The sequence below is a fragment of the Urocitellus parryii genome, chromosome 4 (assembly GCF_045843805.1).
Source record: "Urocitellus parryii isolate mUroPar1 chromosome 4, mUroPar1.hap1, whole genome shotgun sequence".
In the NCBI taxonomy this organism is placed as follows: domain Eukaryota; kingdom Metazoa; phylum Chordata; class Mammalia; order Rodentia; family Sciuridae; genus Urocitellus; species Urocitellus parryii.
The window spans coordinates 203,523,938-203,540,479 of NC_135534.1; the positions used below are offsets into that span (position 1 = coordinate 203,523,938).

At 42.6% G+C, this 16,542-nt stretch overlaps 1 protein-coding gene across 1 annotated transcript in view; it reads left to right on the forward strand.

Annotated features, from left to right (window-relative positions):
* The window catches only part of Garnl3 (GTPase activating Rap/RanGAP domain like 3), a 145,392-nt gene that overhangs the window by 28,303 nt on the left and 100,547 nt on the right, over window positions 1–16,542 (forward strand). Inside the window, exon 3 of the mRNA XM_026386385.2 lies at window positions 3,407–3,476. Coding sequence (XP_026242170.1) covers window positions 3,407–3,476 — 70 coding nt within the window. The remainder of the gene's footprint in view (window positions 1–3,406; window positions 3,477–16,542) is intronic.

Consider the following 16,542-nt stretch of genomic DNA (forward strand, 5'->3'; position numbering starts at 1 on the left):
AAGCCCTGGCTCTTAATGATTGAAAACAGTATGAGTTGGTCCTTACCATCAGCACAGCCCAGCAAGGGAATTCCCAGTTAGAATCTTCTATGTTGCCATTTGAGACCAAGGCTCCTTCCATGTTATGGTTTAATCCCTCACAGTCCTCATCCTCCCCATTCAGCTAGCAAATAAAGAAAGAGACCATGGGTTATTCATGAGAAATGGTCACAGGCTAGATCTGGAAGAGGCACCTCTCATGCCTACCTGCATTTCACCTGCATTTCACTTGACTCTTATTTGGAGTCCAGAAACAGTGATTTGTCAAGTCCTTGAGGCCCCTTTTCTATTCCCTTTTTCTATTTTTTTTCTATTCCCTTCTATATTCACATGAAACCCATCTAGTTCTTTCCAGAGCTGATCTCTTTCTCATAAAAACCCTTGCTAAGGTCAGCCAGTAGGAGCTGGCACTGATTTCACTCTGATTCTGTCTGACCCTTTCCCAGGAGCTGCAGCCTCAGAAAGTACATGGTCTACCTTCTGAATTACTGTGGATATGAGTATTACCAAATATTTTGTGACTATATAATACACATTGCCACTTTGGGGACCTCTGAGATCAGTTTTCTCACTGGCTACTGTCTGCCACCAGGTCTATATCTTGGCTGTTATGTTGTTGCTGCAGGGCACCCTCACGAGATGCTGTTTAGTTCAGTCAACACAGTGGCTTTAGCAGGCAAACCCAAATCCTACCTGACTGGTACAGCTAAATGTTTGTTTCTTGCTCACATCATATTCCAATTTGGATACTCTTTGGTATGGCCTTTCATGTGGGCATTCAAAGACATGGGTTTTTTCCACCCTAAAGCTCTGCCCTCCTGCAGGTCCTTCTGGTGGCCACCAGGGAGGACAGCATGCCTTCCAGGAAGGGATGTGCCTGGAAGTGGTTCACCCACTTCTGCCCATACTTTTGGCCAGAGCTGTCACATGGTCACATATACTGTAACAAAGGCCCAGCAAATGTAGTCCAGCAACAAGCCCAAGAGAAACAGGTTTTGGTGTACATATAATAATGGCTGCCTCGTGGGCCAAGACTGGCTGGATGGAGGGAATAAAGACCAGTGGCCATCAGGGAGGATGGCAACAGGCAGCCTTCCTCCCTGCCTACAAGGGATGCCTTTAGGCACTAGCTACCGAGACCCTGAAGTTATGGGCCCTGACAGGATGCCTCCACTAAGGCAGCAAGCATTTACTGCTTGTCTGCCCACTCTGTGTCAGGCAGAGGGCCAGTCCTGGGACTGAGAGGAGAACAGAGCTCCTCTGGAGCCCAGGGTTATCCCTTCCACTTGGAACCCTGGTGCTTTATGCCTGGGAAGGGGGCACTTCTGACAACTGCTTTTGAGTGCCTCCTGCAACCTGAGAAATGCACCCCATAGAGTCCAGCCTAGCCCCTACCACGAGGAAGCGCTCTCTCTCTCTCTCTCTCTCTCTCTCTCTCTCTCTCTCTGCAGTGTATTGGATGAAATGTAATTAGCGGTGGGGGTGGGGGGGCAGCAGATAGCAGCAGTCTCTTTGTAGCTCCCTCAGTTTTTTTCAGAGGGCAGTGGTTTCCCCTATGAGTGTCTAAGGGAGGTGGTTGCACCAGGGATATAAGGTTGCCGTCTTTCTTATGTTTGTTTCTAACTGTTGGCACGCATCTTAGAACCCCCTCAGTGGCACTGAGAGCAACCCGGGAGGGGCTGGCATCCTTGCTCTTTTCGTGTTATGGGCCATTTGCATTAGAACTGCTGCTGATGCTGGTTTCATTGTGGGCCTGGCTGGCACTGCAGCGGTGGGTTGAAATTGGCATCTGCTTTGTGCCCCATGTCGGTCTGTGCATGGATGCTCCTCTCAAGAGCCCCCATCTCTTAGTAACTAACTAACCTCAGGCTGCTGGGGTAGGACCTTGGAACCTGGAGGGTGGTGTCTCTAGGAGGGTTTGCAGGATGGGTTGAGATAGTGTAGACAAGATTTAACAGACAGGAACACACCACAGGGGAAAGTTTTAAAATTCTCCTTCAGAGATTTTTTGCGGGGGAAGAAAATGATGTCACTAGAAGCAGGAAGGTAGCTGGGGCAGCATCTGGGACCCCTCCCACACTGCCTTCCTTGATCTGTTATACATTTTCAGCTAAGGGAGTGAGGACAACAAAAGGTTAAATTCCTCATATAAGATTAATTCAGCCGTCTCTGTGAAATGGTGGAGGCAGAATACCATTAGACTCTCTAATCTCATTCCTCTCGTGCTGTCTTCCTTGGAGCCTATCAAACAGTGTCCTGGCAGAGAGTCAGTTCTGTGGATGCTAAACATCAGAGCTGGTGTCTTTCCGAATTTACCAAGAGGGCTGTAATTTAGAAAATGTAGCCTCCTTGTAAGGAAGGATGAAAAGGTACTGAGTGCACCTTTCTTTGCACGTTACATTCCAAAGGTTTTGAACATATTAAACCTGTGATTCCTCTGTTGTTTTATTTTCTGTTTTATTAGAGTTGTTTGCATGACGTATTAGAACCAAACTTATTAAAACTGTTTTGTATTTTGTGGATCTCTGTTGCATTCATGAGTACTGCTTGGGGTCCTAAAGGTACTAACTAGCCAATAAGGTATGTGCCTTTTGAAGGAATAACTATGCTTTCGAGACATAAACGCAGGAACAATTTTGTCTTTGTTTTAATTGCTCTTCAACAACACCTGTGAGTTTTCTTATCTGATTTAAGCCTGATTTTTGTGGGGAGGGGGAGAGGAAGTGGGATGTATTAGCTGCTGCTGGGTAAAAAAATCAAAGAGGCTCAGATGTTCAGTTTTCAGATTTTCTGTTAGTCTTGGTCTTTTTTCATATTGCCACATAAAAGTCTTAAATTAAAGTGGAGGGAGGGGGCGCTGGGGAGTAGGGCCTACTGGGATTTGGGAGTTTTTGTCTCCTGCTTAAAATATAGCATTAAATGATGCTGGTTATTTTTATGTTGCATATTTGGGACAAAGAGACTTAAGCAAAAGATAATTGCAAGATCTGGTTCAGCAGCTTTGTCCCTTGCCTCAAGTTACTGCAGGGCTTCTATCCCCTTTGGTAATAGAGAAATGAAATTATAAACCACCAGTAGCTTTGGAAATTTCAATCGATTCCAAATGACTAAATATTTAATTCAATCATTGCCTATACTTCCAGGGATGACTCGGGCATTTTTCTTTTTACTGAGGGCTCCATGAAACCCGGGCTCTGCAATGGCTGCTGGGGACCGTATCTGTCGCACGGAGGCTCCCCTGCAGTGAGGAGCCAGGGCGCTGCAAGCCCGTTCCATAGCAGCCCTTTTTGCAAATGGTAGTTGATTTCTGCAGAAGGTTTGTGGCCAGATCGCTATGTATAATACTGATGAAGCATTTTTGTTCCAGCTCTGTCTCGGAAGACCTAGGCTGTAGACGTGGGGATTTCAGTAGGAAACATTATGGATCTGTGGAGCTGGTAAGTCGATGCTGCCTGTTCAGTGGTGATCCATTGATGTAGATTTAGAGACGATTGCCAGCCAAACTCATCGAATCTTTTGCTATATATTTATTGTTAGATCATGTGAGTACAGGGTAAGGACTGGATTGGAATAAATATCTATTGAAAGGCTATGATAATTTGATCATCTTTATTTTTATTGTTATGTACTTTTAACCTCATGTCTTCAGTTTGTTAAATATATGTTGTGGCTTGATATTTTCCTGTTAATGGTGTATGGATTTAATAAAATAATTTGTGAATTAATAAAGGTAGCATTTCATTTTTATATTACCTTGTTTCTAAAATTTTAAAGAGCTGGTTTTCAAGGTTTATTATTGAAATACTTATTCTGATTTTCAGCACCTTTGCTTTCTGGGTATGTGACAGGAGTTGGAATATTTATGCGATCTTCTCTCCTGTTACTAGCATACTAGTTGAACTGGATGAATGACTATAATAGATGAAAGATACCCACCTTTTCCTAATGAGAGACATTGGAGTTTCTGGTATGATTTTTATAAAGAATATGTTTTCATTTAAAAGAGGTACAGTGTAAGCATTTTTACCTTTTTTTAAAGACAGAATTATAATTTTTTTCCTCAATTGCATAGAGTTTTGAACAAATTTTAGGAAAATGTACTCATAAAATTCTACTTATTATTGTTTAATTTCTGTTAAGAACATTAAATCTACTGTTTCCATCTAGTTATAAAAAATGAGTTACTATATCCATTAGTATAGGACCTGATTATCCCGTTAACATAAGCTGCCTTTTTACAGGGTTTGAGTAGTAGAGAAATTTATACCAGATTTGTGCACCAGCAGCATTCTACTTGAATTCAAGCTTATGTTATGGACTAGACTGTATACCTGGCGCAGGGCTGAGGACTCTTGAAAATATAAAATAAATAAAAGATTCCATTCTTGTTCTTCAGGAGCTTACTGTCTTCCAGCTGGGCAGAGAAGATACATAAAATATCTAAAGAATGAATTTAGCCACTTAAAAGACACATTGATTGACTCAATCAGTGCCTGTTCTGTCACTCACTGGTGACACCATGCCAACTTAGACCTCTGCCTCACCTTAAGGAGCTGTGTGCTGTGTGCTGTGACTCAGAGTGGGAATTGGTAAATGTAGCAGGACACAGAGAGAGCATGGTGGGGGACGAGAGAAGGGAGGGAACCGTTCTGCCAGGAATCTCAGGGAAGTGACATGGAAGGCCTCGTGGAGAGCTGTGGGCTGTGGGCGGGTGGCAGAGAATAGACAGGAGATGTGGGCAAGCAGCATGATTCTTGGCAATGATGCGTTCCAAGGGCAGTGAGCAGATGATTCTGCCTAGCAGAGAGTGTGAGGCAGCAGAGCTGAGTGGATACAAGGCAAACAGGCTTTGGAACCAGGCAGGCCTGGGTCCACCCGCCAGCCCTACCATACCTATATCACCAGCCCATTGCTTTACTTCTCTGAACCTTAGTGGTGCAAAGAACCTGTGCTCTGAAGTCATTCTTGAACCATGATTTGCTAGTGATGTGATCTTGAACTTCTTTTGGCTTCCATTTTCCATACAATAGGGACGTTGGCCTTGTGAGGCTGTCATGAGGATTAAATGAGATGATACAATAAAGCACTTAACACCTGGGTATAGTGCATGTTAACTGGCTGCAGCAGTAAAGATGAATTCAGCAGCAGGAGTGCAGCTGTCAGTGAAGACCTGCACTTGGTTGAGTAGCATGGAGCTCTTGTGAAAAGTGAGAGTGGTGCTTGGGAAAACATGGGAAGAAAAGAGGACCCTGCAGACCTGTGGAAGTCATAGAACCTCAGAATGGTACTTGACAGCAGTGGCTCTCCAACTGGAGTAGACATGGGAATCACCTGGAAGGCTTATCAGAACAGATCACTGGGACCAGCCCAGAGTTTCAAATTTAATCTGAGTTTCTTACAAATTCCCAGATTGATGTAATGTTGCTGGTCCAGGCAACACACTTGAAGAACCCCTGCCTTATAGAATCCCAGACAAGGCATCTGTTAGCCCTGGCCAAAAAATCTTCATTCATTTTGGAGCCGTGTGTGTGTGTGTGTGTGTGTGTGTATGTTCATAGTTCACTTTTAAAAATCTTATAAGACAAACTTTAAATATATTTTTAAATCCTGTAAACAGTCTCACTGCCTTTAGCAACTGTTTTCATCTCCTTTCAGTACCTCATAATCTTTATAGCTACAAAATTCATTTTTAGATGACTGTAATGAAATTGCAAGTTTGCTTTTGCATTCCTCTCTTTTCAGTTAACTATGTTTTGTAAATGTCTCCTTCTAAAGAGTTGCCATCTCAATCTGAGCATGATAGCCCAATTTGGTGATAAATGGCTATCTGTGAAAGTGTCCCTTTTTTTATAAAATCAGGTTGTTTCTAGTTTCCCATGTTAGAAGTAACGTATGCACTGGTAGTTGGAATGAGTGAGAAAAAGGAAACGAGCAGAACTCCAGCTTTGCTATCTAAGACTCTCTTGAAATTCTGACATTGTGTTTTGAAAGGAAGGCAATATTTTCTCTCACCTCTGGATAATAGAGTACAGTTTTCCCTTGATGTCTGCAGGGGGTTTGTTGCAGGACTCCCACTGGGTGCTAAAATGAGAGGGAAATCCCTTATATCAAATGGTATGTTTGCACATGACCTACACACTTCTTCCATGTGTTTCACATCTTCCCTGGATTGCTTATAATGCCTAGTTAGACACAATGTCAGGTAACTAATTCTGTACTCTCTGGGTTCTTAGGCAATGACAAGAAGAAGCAGTCTCTACATCTTCAGCACAGATGCAGTTTTTTTCAAAATATTTTTGATACATTGTTGACTGAATCCCTGGATGTATAACCCATGGATATGGAGGGTAACTGTATTATGAAATTAAAAACCATTATGTGTTCTATATACATAAGAAAGTGGGTTTAACTTTTCTTTACCTGGTATGATGGAAACCATTGGGAATCCAATAAATGTTGAACATGCTGGAACTCACATTTTATGGAAAGTATTCAGGATTATATAAAATGGAAATGTCAGCAGAGACTTTGACTTTGAACAAATTAGGTATAAGTCTTTGTGAAAAGCTAAGCGTGGCCATTCAAAGCAGTAATAAGGGAAAATTAGGGACTTAAATTCCTATGGTGGCTATTGATATGAATTTGGTAAGTGAGAGCCTAGAATCCTAGATCTCTATAAACTCATGGGAGAGATTCTTAACCTTCATTGGATAAATATCTTTCTTTTAAATATTTTTTTTTAGTTGTAGATGGACACAATACCTTTATTTTATTTATTTATTTTTACGTGGTGCTGAGGATCAAACCCAGTGCCTCACCCATGCCAGGCAAGGACTCTACTGCTGAGCCACCCCCAGCCCCTTTTGAAGATCTATATGTGCAGACACCATGCGAGGATCTGAGGGGCAGGGGATGCCATGTCTCCTGCTTTCTTGGAGCTGTAGTCCTGTTCAGAAACCAGCTACCTGAGCTTGGCGTCCCAGGCAACGTCTTTCCTGGCTCTCAGCTACACTCCCAGCCTTCATCAGGCTCTTCTCCCTTCAAGGAGCCCAGAGGCGGTCAGTCTAGCTGAGCATAAAGTAATTCACTGAAAAGACATGGATGAGTCTCCCAGGAATGAAGTGCAGAGCTGGGCCCCCTTTGGCCGCCCAGCAGCTGTTCTGTCTGTTCCTCTCTGGCCGGTATGATTTCTCATCTTTACCTTGCTCTGTGTCTCACCATTCTTCTCTCCACACATAGCTTCCCCTGACTGCACATCACCTCTCTCTGGTCCCTTTTTGCCAGCAGCCAGACGGGTGGGTGTATTCTTTCATTTTTATTGTGCTAAAGTATGTACAACATAAAATTTACCATTTTAACCACTTTTAAGAATATAATTCAGGGGCAATATGATGTATAATATTATGCAACCATCACTGCTAATCGCTCTCGGAACATTTTCCATAATCCCAAATTAAAACTCTGTACCCATTAAACACTACTCCCCACCCCTCCTCTCCCCAGCTCTTCGTAGACTCAACTCTACTCTCTATGTCTGGGCATTTGCCTCTTCTAGGTACCCCATATGAGTGGAATCATATGAAATTTCTCCTTTTGTGTCTGAGATAGTTCACTCAGCATAATGTTTTCAAGGTTCATTCCTGTTATGGCATCTATCAGAGTTTCTTTTCCTTTCTATGGACAAGTAGTATTCCATGTATATCCATATGTATTACATTTCATTTATTTCTTCTGTTGATGGACTTGGTTGTTTTTACCTTTTAGCTATTAATCATACATGCTCTGAACACTGGTGTACAATATCTGTTGGGGTCCCTGCTTCCAATTCTTTGGAATATATTAACTAGGAGTCGAGTTTGACAGATCACATGGTAATTCCATGTTTACCTTTTTGAGAAAGTCCAACCTAGTCTTCACAGTGGCTGGACCACTTTCTATTTCTACTAGTAGTACCCAAGGGTTCCAGTTTCTCCACATTCTTGCCAAAACCTGTTATTTTTCTTTTTATATGCAATAGTATCCTAAGGAGCATGAAGTGATATTTCACTGTGATTTTCAGGGTTTTTTTGTTTTAATTAGTTATACATGACAGTAGAATGTATTTTTGACCTTTGATATATCATATATAGGTGGAGTATACTTTCTCATTTTACTGATTGTACATGTTGTAGAATCACATCAGTCCTGCAGTCATATATGTACATAAGGTAATCACTGTGATTTTGATTTGTTTTCTCTAATGCTATAAGTCATTTATATATCTTCTTTGGAGAAATGGTTGTTCAAGTCTTTGCTCATTTTTTAAATTGGCTTCTTTGGGTTTTTTTGCTATTGAGTTGTAAGAGTTCTTTATATATTCAGGATATTAATTCCATATCAGATATAAGAATGGGATATCTCTGATTTATCATTTTACTTTTTGGGTAATGTTTTTTGATGTATAAAAGTTCTTTTGAAAAGTTTTGATAAATCTAATTTATCTATAATTTTTCTCTTGTTGCCTGTGCTTTTGATGTTACATCCAAAAACTCATTGTCAGATCCACTATTCTGCAGATTTCCCCCTACATTTTTCTTAAAATTTTTATAGTTTGAGCTTTTATATTTGTCTTTGATTCATTTTAATTTCCATATATATGTGAGTTGAGAGTCCAACTTCATTCTCTTGAGTGTGGATGATCAGCTTTCCTAGCCCCATTTTCTTTTTTATATGAGTAAATGTTTATTTGGTGGATCTGTAAATAGAAGGAGGGTCAGGCGACTCATATTCTGCTATATTTTCAACATCATCTCACCGTAACATCTGCATTTTATTGTGGTGCTGAAGTTTGAACCCAGTTCCTTGTACATTCTGTGCACATACTCTTCCAGGGGATTGTGCCTCTAGCCCAAACATTTAATTTTAGATTGTATTGTATTATCCATTTATATCTAGTATTTTTTCATATGATAGATTTAGATAGGCCATTCTATTGCTATTTTTTTTTTTTGTGATGTTGGGGATTGAACCCAGGGCTATTTCTTCCACCCTCTATTAGTCTTTTCTTAATTTTTATTTGTTCTTTTTAGTTATACATGACAGTAGAATGTATTTTGACATAGTGTATATAATTGGAGTATAACTTTCCATTCTGTGGTTGTACATGGTGTGGAGTTTCACTGTGGCATATTCATATGTGAACATAGGAAAGTGACATCTGATTCATTCCACTGTCTTTCCTATCCCCACCTCCGCTCCCTTCCCTTCATTCTCCTTCGTCTAATCCAATGAACCTCTATTCTGCCCCGCCCCCAGACACACACCTCTTTCCCAGCATCATTTATTGAAGACTGTCTTTCCCCACAGAAAGATCTTGGCACCCCTCTGAAAAATCAACTGACCCTATACACAAGGGTTAATTTTCTGGCTTTCTTTTCTCTCTCATCGGTCAATATGTCTGTCTTATGACAATGATGTTTGTAAATATTGAGAGCACAATGCCTTTTCTTTCTTGAACCCCTTCATTGGTTGATGGTTACACTTCAAATCTGGACGCTTACCGTGCCCTGCAAGACGCCCCACTCTGCCTTTCTCTTCCTTCTCTCACTCACTCACTGTGCTTCAATTTCTGTCCTCATTGGTCCCTAGAATGCACTGAATTCTTCCATGTCCCAGGACTCTGCCGTTGCTAATTCTTCTCCCTGGAATGGGCTTCCCCGGAGCTTCCTGTGGCTGATTTCAGCCTAAATGCCCCCTTCTCAGAGCAGCCCCTGCCTCTTCCACAGTGTCCCTGCTGTGCTGTCCTCTAACTCAGCACCCTGTATACTCTCTGAACATTGCTTACCTCAGTCTCTATGTGTTTCATTTATTTATTTATTTACTACTCTCTCCATTCAAGGTGAAGATGGGATCCATGTCTGACTTGTTCACTGTTTATTTCTAGAATCTGGCACATGCTAAATTCTCATAAAATTTTATTACTAAATTGATTTCCAGGACCCCAGTCTCCAACATTTACATTTCCCATTGTAGTCTATTTAACATTTCAAGTAGAATATTATGGATTGTTTCCTCTTTTTACAGGTATATATCACTGATTCAAACAGTGGTGCTCAGGGTAGAGGGGTCTATGCATGATCTTCTAGAACTGTCTACTCAACGGAATTTGTAGATAGGGCACATTTTCTCTGAAAACGATGTAGACACATCAGTTTTAAACACAGGAGCTGGGCTGAAACCTCAAAATGTATCTCATGTGGTAGATTATTTATAAGCACCTGGTGAACATTTCTCCCTCTGCTGGTGTACTCTTTTCCCTGACATTTGACTAATCCCATAAATAAGGATATGGATTATGAGCTTCCTGAGAAATAGAAATCATGGCTGTTTGCTTGCCATGGTATCCCTAGTACCAAGCACAAGGCTTAGCATTACTTAGTGAGTATTGATTAGATGAATGAATGATCCAGATGAAATTAGAGAATAACCTGACCCATGAAAAATTAATAAAGGAAAGGAAAACAGCCTCTTTGACACCTACCCCTGCTGCCAATGCAGTTAGACTCATTAGGTGTGGTGTATTCCGCCTAAAACACACACCATCTTTCTTCCTGATAAATTACAAGTCTGGTCTCCGTGGCAGCATCCCGCAAGGCACAGGCATTGCACCACCACCGTTCTTCATCACTTTATATCGAAATTGGTCAGGAAAAGCACAAAATTGTTTGTAGCTTTTATTGATCTGTTCTTGGCCTTTGACTTGATGGAGCAGAAACTGAGTGGCATAAATGATGAATGGTCTGGGCACAATACAGACCTCTCCCCTTCTGTCCCATCAGGCTGCTTATTCTCATGCACCCCTATCTCTTAGTCCTTCTGGGAGGTCACCATCTGCAGGTAATTTGGGATCAGGATAAAACAAGGGGGAATATTGTCCATTCCTCCCTAAACTTGTTCTTAATGACTCGGACCCGAATTTGGATGAGGTACAAGCATGCTCCCCTGCCACAGAGGAAACAAACCTATGAAAGGGGTGGGATTTAGTTCTTAGGAACTCAGAGTGGCCTCAAAGGACATCTGGCTTTTGTGCTATCTAATGACTATCAAAGGAATGGTTGACAGTGAACATGCCTGGCATCTGCAGATTTTAATGTTTGAAGTTTTGACTCTTTGAGGGCTCTCAAAGTTTTATATGTAGTAATTTATATTTTTGCTCAAGCACAAATTTGAATTATGCCTGAGGGACTGGTGTCCAGAAAGAGGATAGTTTGCTAATGAGTAACTTAGCTGCCGGTCAGGCATCCCTGACCCAGCACAGTCTTATTCTCTCTTCAGAGTCCAGTAGGCTTTTTGTTCACATGGGCATTAACAGGAGAAATCATATTCTATGTGGCATCACCAAAGTGAGAGATTAGTGAAGGTGCCAGCGTATCTCCCCCTGGGACACCAACACCTCAAGGACTACAGCCATCCCAGTGTTGGCAGATGCTCTCTGGAATAACAGGCTCGAGCCTGCTTCTCACACAGCAGGTCAGCTCCCTCTGGTACCTTGAGACATGTTTATCTGGGCACACTCACTAGCAGTTCTGTGTGGTCCAGAACTCTGATGATACTTCTTGATGTTTTTACTAACTATGGGTGATTGGTCTTGCTGACTTTGAAGCTTTGCCAGGCTACAATTATTGCAACCATTTTCTGTGGGTAGAATTTGAAGATCTTAATCATATACGTGTTTATGCATTAGAATGGAGCCATAAATCTTCTATTATGGTTATTAATTTGTTGTCGTTATTAATAGTTTGAGCACTTATTCAGTGCTTGCCATGATCCAGTTGCTATGCTCAATCCTTGAGATGCATTTACTCATTTAATCCTCAGTAACAACCATCAGAGGTGGGTGTTATTTGATTAGGCCTCACACGGCAGCTGCTCAGAAGACACTAGTGGACATTGAATGGATTCCCATTTACTGATGATCTCTGAAAAGTCCCGTAGCTAGCAAGTGCCAGAAGTGACATTTAACCCCCCTACACCTAATCTTTTAGGGTACAATCTCATATTCTTATGGTCTGGCTGCTTACAGAGTGTTTTCTAAGGAAATTAGGTTGATCGTTGAGTAAACACAGCTGCTTTTAATCAACAGCACAGAGCACCCTGCTTTAGCTTTTAATTCAAATGTATCATTTCAAACTGTTTCTGTCTAATCTTAACAAAAGCTTGGTTTTAAGAAGCTGTTCATAAAGAGTTATCCAAAGAGATGGCCATGCCTCAAATGGTTTGAATTTAATACCTGGATCAAGCCCAACCCAAGACAGCTACACACACTTGGCCTGCCTTTCCTGCTCTCTCGCAGACTTGCATTTCTTGATTTGTGCCTTGGCTTTGTGCCTTTCATCTGCTTTGATGGACAGAGTGGAGAACAGCCTGACGGGTCTCGATGGTGTATGTCTTGGAGGATGCTGCTGAGGAGCTCTCTAAGCCTGTCACACAGTGTCTCCTTTAAGAGGACCTAGGAGAAAAACTTTTCTTAGGATGGAAAAGTACCTACCATGCTTCTTCTGGGAAGCTTGTGGTCAGCCTTATGAGCAGAGAGGATCCTGTAAATGGAAGGGATTTTTCCTTTTTGCAGTGGCTTCTAGGAATCTCAGGACCCTACTTATTTCCTTGCCTCTGGTAACCTTGAGAGGCTTTATAACATGGCTGCTCATCTTTTTCTCTTGTTTTCAGTTTGTTTATCCACATCTGATACACCCTTGTTCGGAGTGTGCTGTTATCTAATTTTATCCTTTGAGTAAGATATCATTCACTAAGCTGCTTTCAATCCTGTTTTGAACATAAGATAGAGCATAAACACAAGGTATTTCTACATCCTGCCTTAACAGCATAATCCTTCAGTCTGCCATTGACGTGCTCAGTTTTAGGGAATGGTTTGGACAGTTGTCTCTTCCCTACCCCACTTTTTTCTACAGTGTGATTTAATGACCTAATTTCCTAGGATCAACAAAATGCAGGCAGAATTAGCACCACCTGACCAGCCATTTGGTGACCATCTTGAGCACTGAGCCATGTGTTAATAACATGGATAGCTGAGGCACAGAGCCCTACCAAATGGCCTAGCTAAACACACACCATACATGAATACCAGAACCTCCAGTCCTTCCCAGGAAGAGCCACCTCCATGATATCTGTCACCAGCATGGTCTCCGTTCTCAAAACAAGAGTTTCCAGTGCCCCCCTCCCTGCCTCCTGTGGGTCAGGGTGTCTCTTGCTCTCCTCAGAGGTTCACATAGGTCTTTGCCTCCTATATGTCCAGGTCTTTCCTCCTCAAGTCCATGTGTTCTGTGTCTCTGTACTACTTCTTGCTTCTGCTAGTATCCTGGGGTCTTTGTTCTTTGACTCCAGTGGCCTTCACCTGGTCACATGTGGTACCCTGCTATACTATGAAAGTATTTTCAAATTGCTTACAGAGTGTTTTCTAAGGAAATCAGGTTGATCGTTGAGTAAACACGGCTACTCTTAATCAACAGCATGATAGCTAACAGGCCCCTGCCCTCATAACCAGAGAGCAAACTGTGAAGCACATTGTTTACTTGGCTAATTCTTCACCACAGGAGAGAGAGAGACCAGTTTCCTCCTTGGTTGTGATCTCTTGTGCACTCCAGTGGCAAAATTTTCCTGAGCATCTCTGACATGCAGTCTCTTCTGGTGCCTCACTTATCTTCCTGTACCACAATGTCCCCTGCCCACCACCATGCCCCTCATATACCTGCTTCGACTTTCATACCAGTAAGACAGGCTCAGCAATATTTCTCATTGGTTGTAGAAAAAATATCGTCAACTTGATCAAAATGTGGAATGTTCTATGCCTTTGATGTTGCTCTGATGAGTAGAAAGTATTCTCAGTTTTCTGAAAGCTGCGTTTAGAAAGGGCCCGTTTTCTTCTGAATTTAGGCAAGTCTTCCCATCTCAGCTGAGGCATTGGGCACACAGAGTTTGAAAACTGCTCTTGTCCTTCTTTTGGTGTCATCAAAGATGGAAAGGAATTTATCTTTTGGCCAACCTTTCACCACATAGGCTCTGAACAAGAAGAGCTCTTTTGTCTGGCCTGCAGAAATGTAGCCCCTTTCACTTACTAACTGCTCCAGGCAGGCAGCTTGAGAAACTTCCCCCGGGGCTGTGGATCCAAGAGCACTGAAGTTTCTCTTGGTGCCTTTAAACTGAGACCCTTTCCTTTAGGCTCTTCCCTGTTTCCGGCAAAGCCACGCCTTTGCCAATGCACGGCTACCCCACGGTTAGAGCACCTTCTTTGCCCTCTCTCTTGGAGAGAGGAATATCTATAATGTGTATGCTTTTTTTTTTCCCATTGAGGGAAAATCATGAAAAAAATTCAGTTTCTCCTGTTGCATGTGCTTTATCAAAAAGGGCTCAGGTTTCTCATCCCTCTGTTACTGCTGAGCCATGAGTAATATTTTTTTTTTAATTATTTTACTGGTTTAATTAAAGCGGTTACCTGGGCAAAAGATGCTGTGCTTTGGGGCCCAGCTTCTTAACTGGCCTATTGCAGTTGCTGCTGTGCTGCAGGCTCAACCTGGGTTTGCTCCACCCACATGAGAGCGTGCTGACTGCATTGGGAGTATGTTCCAGCATCCTGCACCTTCTCTTTTTGATCCCTCCTGATTTTCTCCTCCTGATGCTTCCCCTTCTTGCACTCCACAGAAACTGCTCTTGCCAAGGTCACCAAAGACCAAATTCAGCCGGCGTTTCTCCACCTTTGCCTCATGGGACCACGCTTTCCCCTGCCTGAACTCTCTCCTTCCTTGGTGTCTCCCTGCTTCTCCTTCTCAGCGTTTCCTAGGGATTCCTTTTCTGCCTGGCCTTTCATGCGGATGTTCCTCCACGTCTGTCCCAGGTGTTGTTCTCACTCTGCTTGCTTCTGGGTGACATTCCCTAGTCCCATGCTTCAGTGTAGATTGGTGACTCCCAGATCCACATATTGAGTCCAGATTTCTATCCTTGGATCCATTGCCCAGATGCCCCCTGGACATCATTACTGGTTGGCCCAGTGGCAACCAAACCTCAATGTGCCCCAAACTGAACTTACTGTCATCCCTCTTGCCCCATGCCAGACCACCAAATAGATGGCACTACCTTCTGTTGTGTTGCTAATTCCAGAAACAGGAAACCAGCCATGGCCCACCCATTTCCTGCCAAACCCTCTTGGGACTGTACTCCAAATAGACTCCATGGCCAGGTTGCTCTTCATCCACACCAGTGTGCATGGCCAGTGGAAGTCTTTTGAATGCCTTCGATGTGTAAACTAATTTGAATTTTAAAACTGCCTACAGAGAGGTGTATGTACCATTATTGCCCCATTTTACAGCTGAGGTGACTGAGTTGTAGAAAGGCTGATTACCTCATCCAGCGCCACACAACTGCCCCCACATACACCCTTTATCCACAGTAGATTGTGCCTTTGCTATAAGTGACCCTCAAATTCCATTGTGCCTACAGATTCCTTGAGTGGCTTGTTTAAAATTCACATCCTGATCAGCACATCTGGAGTGGGCTGAGCGGCATGCATCTTCCATTTTGAAAGTAACTTTCATTTCCTTATGTGTTTCTTACCTCTCTCTTCTTGCCTGGTTCACTTCCAGATATTCCTTTTTCTGGGTGACTTTTGTGTCATTTCCATTTCCTGTGAGCTTCTGGGACTTTTCCTGACTCTATAACTTCTCAAAGAAATGTAAACGAGTGTGCCCACGTTCTTAGCTGTCATTTGCCGTAGTCCGGGAGCTTTGCCTTCCTTGATGCTGTAAGAGGACCTTCATCCTGGACAGCCCTGGCAGTGTCATCTTTATGCTTTCCAACAAGTAACGGCAGCATCACCCTCAGCATCTCTCCTCTGCTTAGGGAACCGACTAGGTGCTCTTTAGTCTAGGATTTCAGAATTTCCATGGTCTCACTCCAACCTGTCGTCGAGCCTTAGCTCACGTGGCCCAGGATCCATCCAACAGGCCATTATCTGCCGTGACGCTGGCCTCTGAGGCCGCCTCACACCTTCTGTCCTTCTAGAACGCCCTGCTGGACCTGCCCCTGCCAAGGCCCTGCTCTTCCCGGCCGCCTTTCCTGGCCTCCCTGTGGCAAATCACCTTTCCCCCTCCAGAGCCCTGCAGTTCTCACATTCCTCCAGCACCCATCATATTCCACACTGTAATAATTTGTGGGCCTTCCTTACCTGTCCTAGTACAGGGTCAGGATTCTTTTTCACCGAATCCCCAGCAGCACCAAGTTCACTGCTAAGTGTCCACATATGAGCTACACAATCAGTTTTGCTAGAAATATGGTTTCTGATAAATTATTTTTCCTACTTTTTTATATTGCTTTTCATTCTTTGTATATGTATATGTGCATTTTGACTTACCCTTATTATGGAACATTTAAAATGTACTAAAAAGCACAGAGAGAATAATTAAATTCATCCGTAATCTTGCCTCCTATGGATAATCACTATGAAGATTTAGGTAT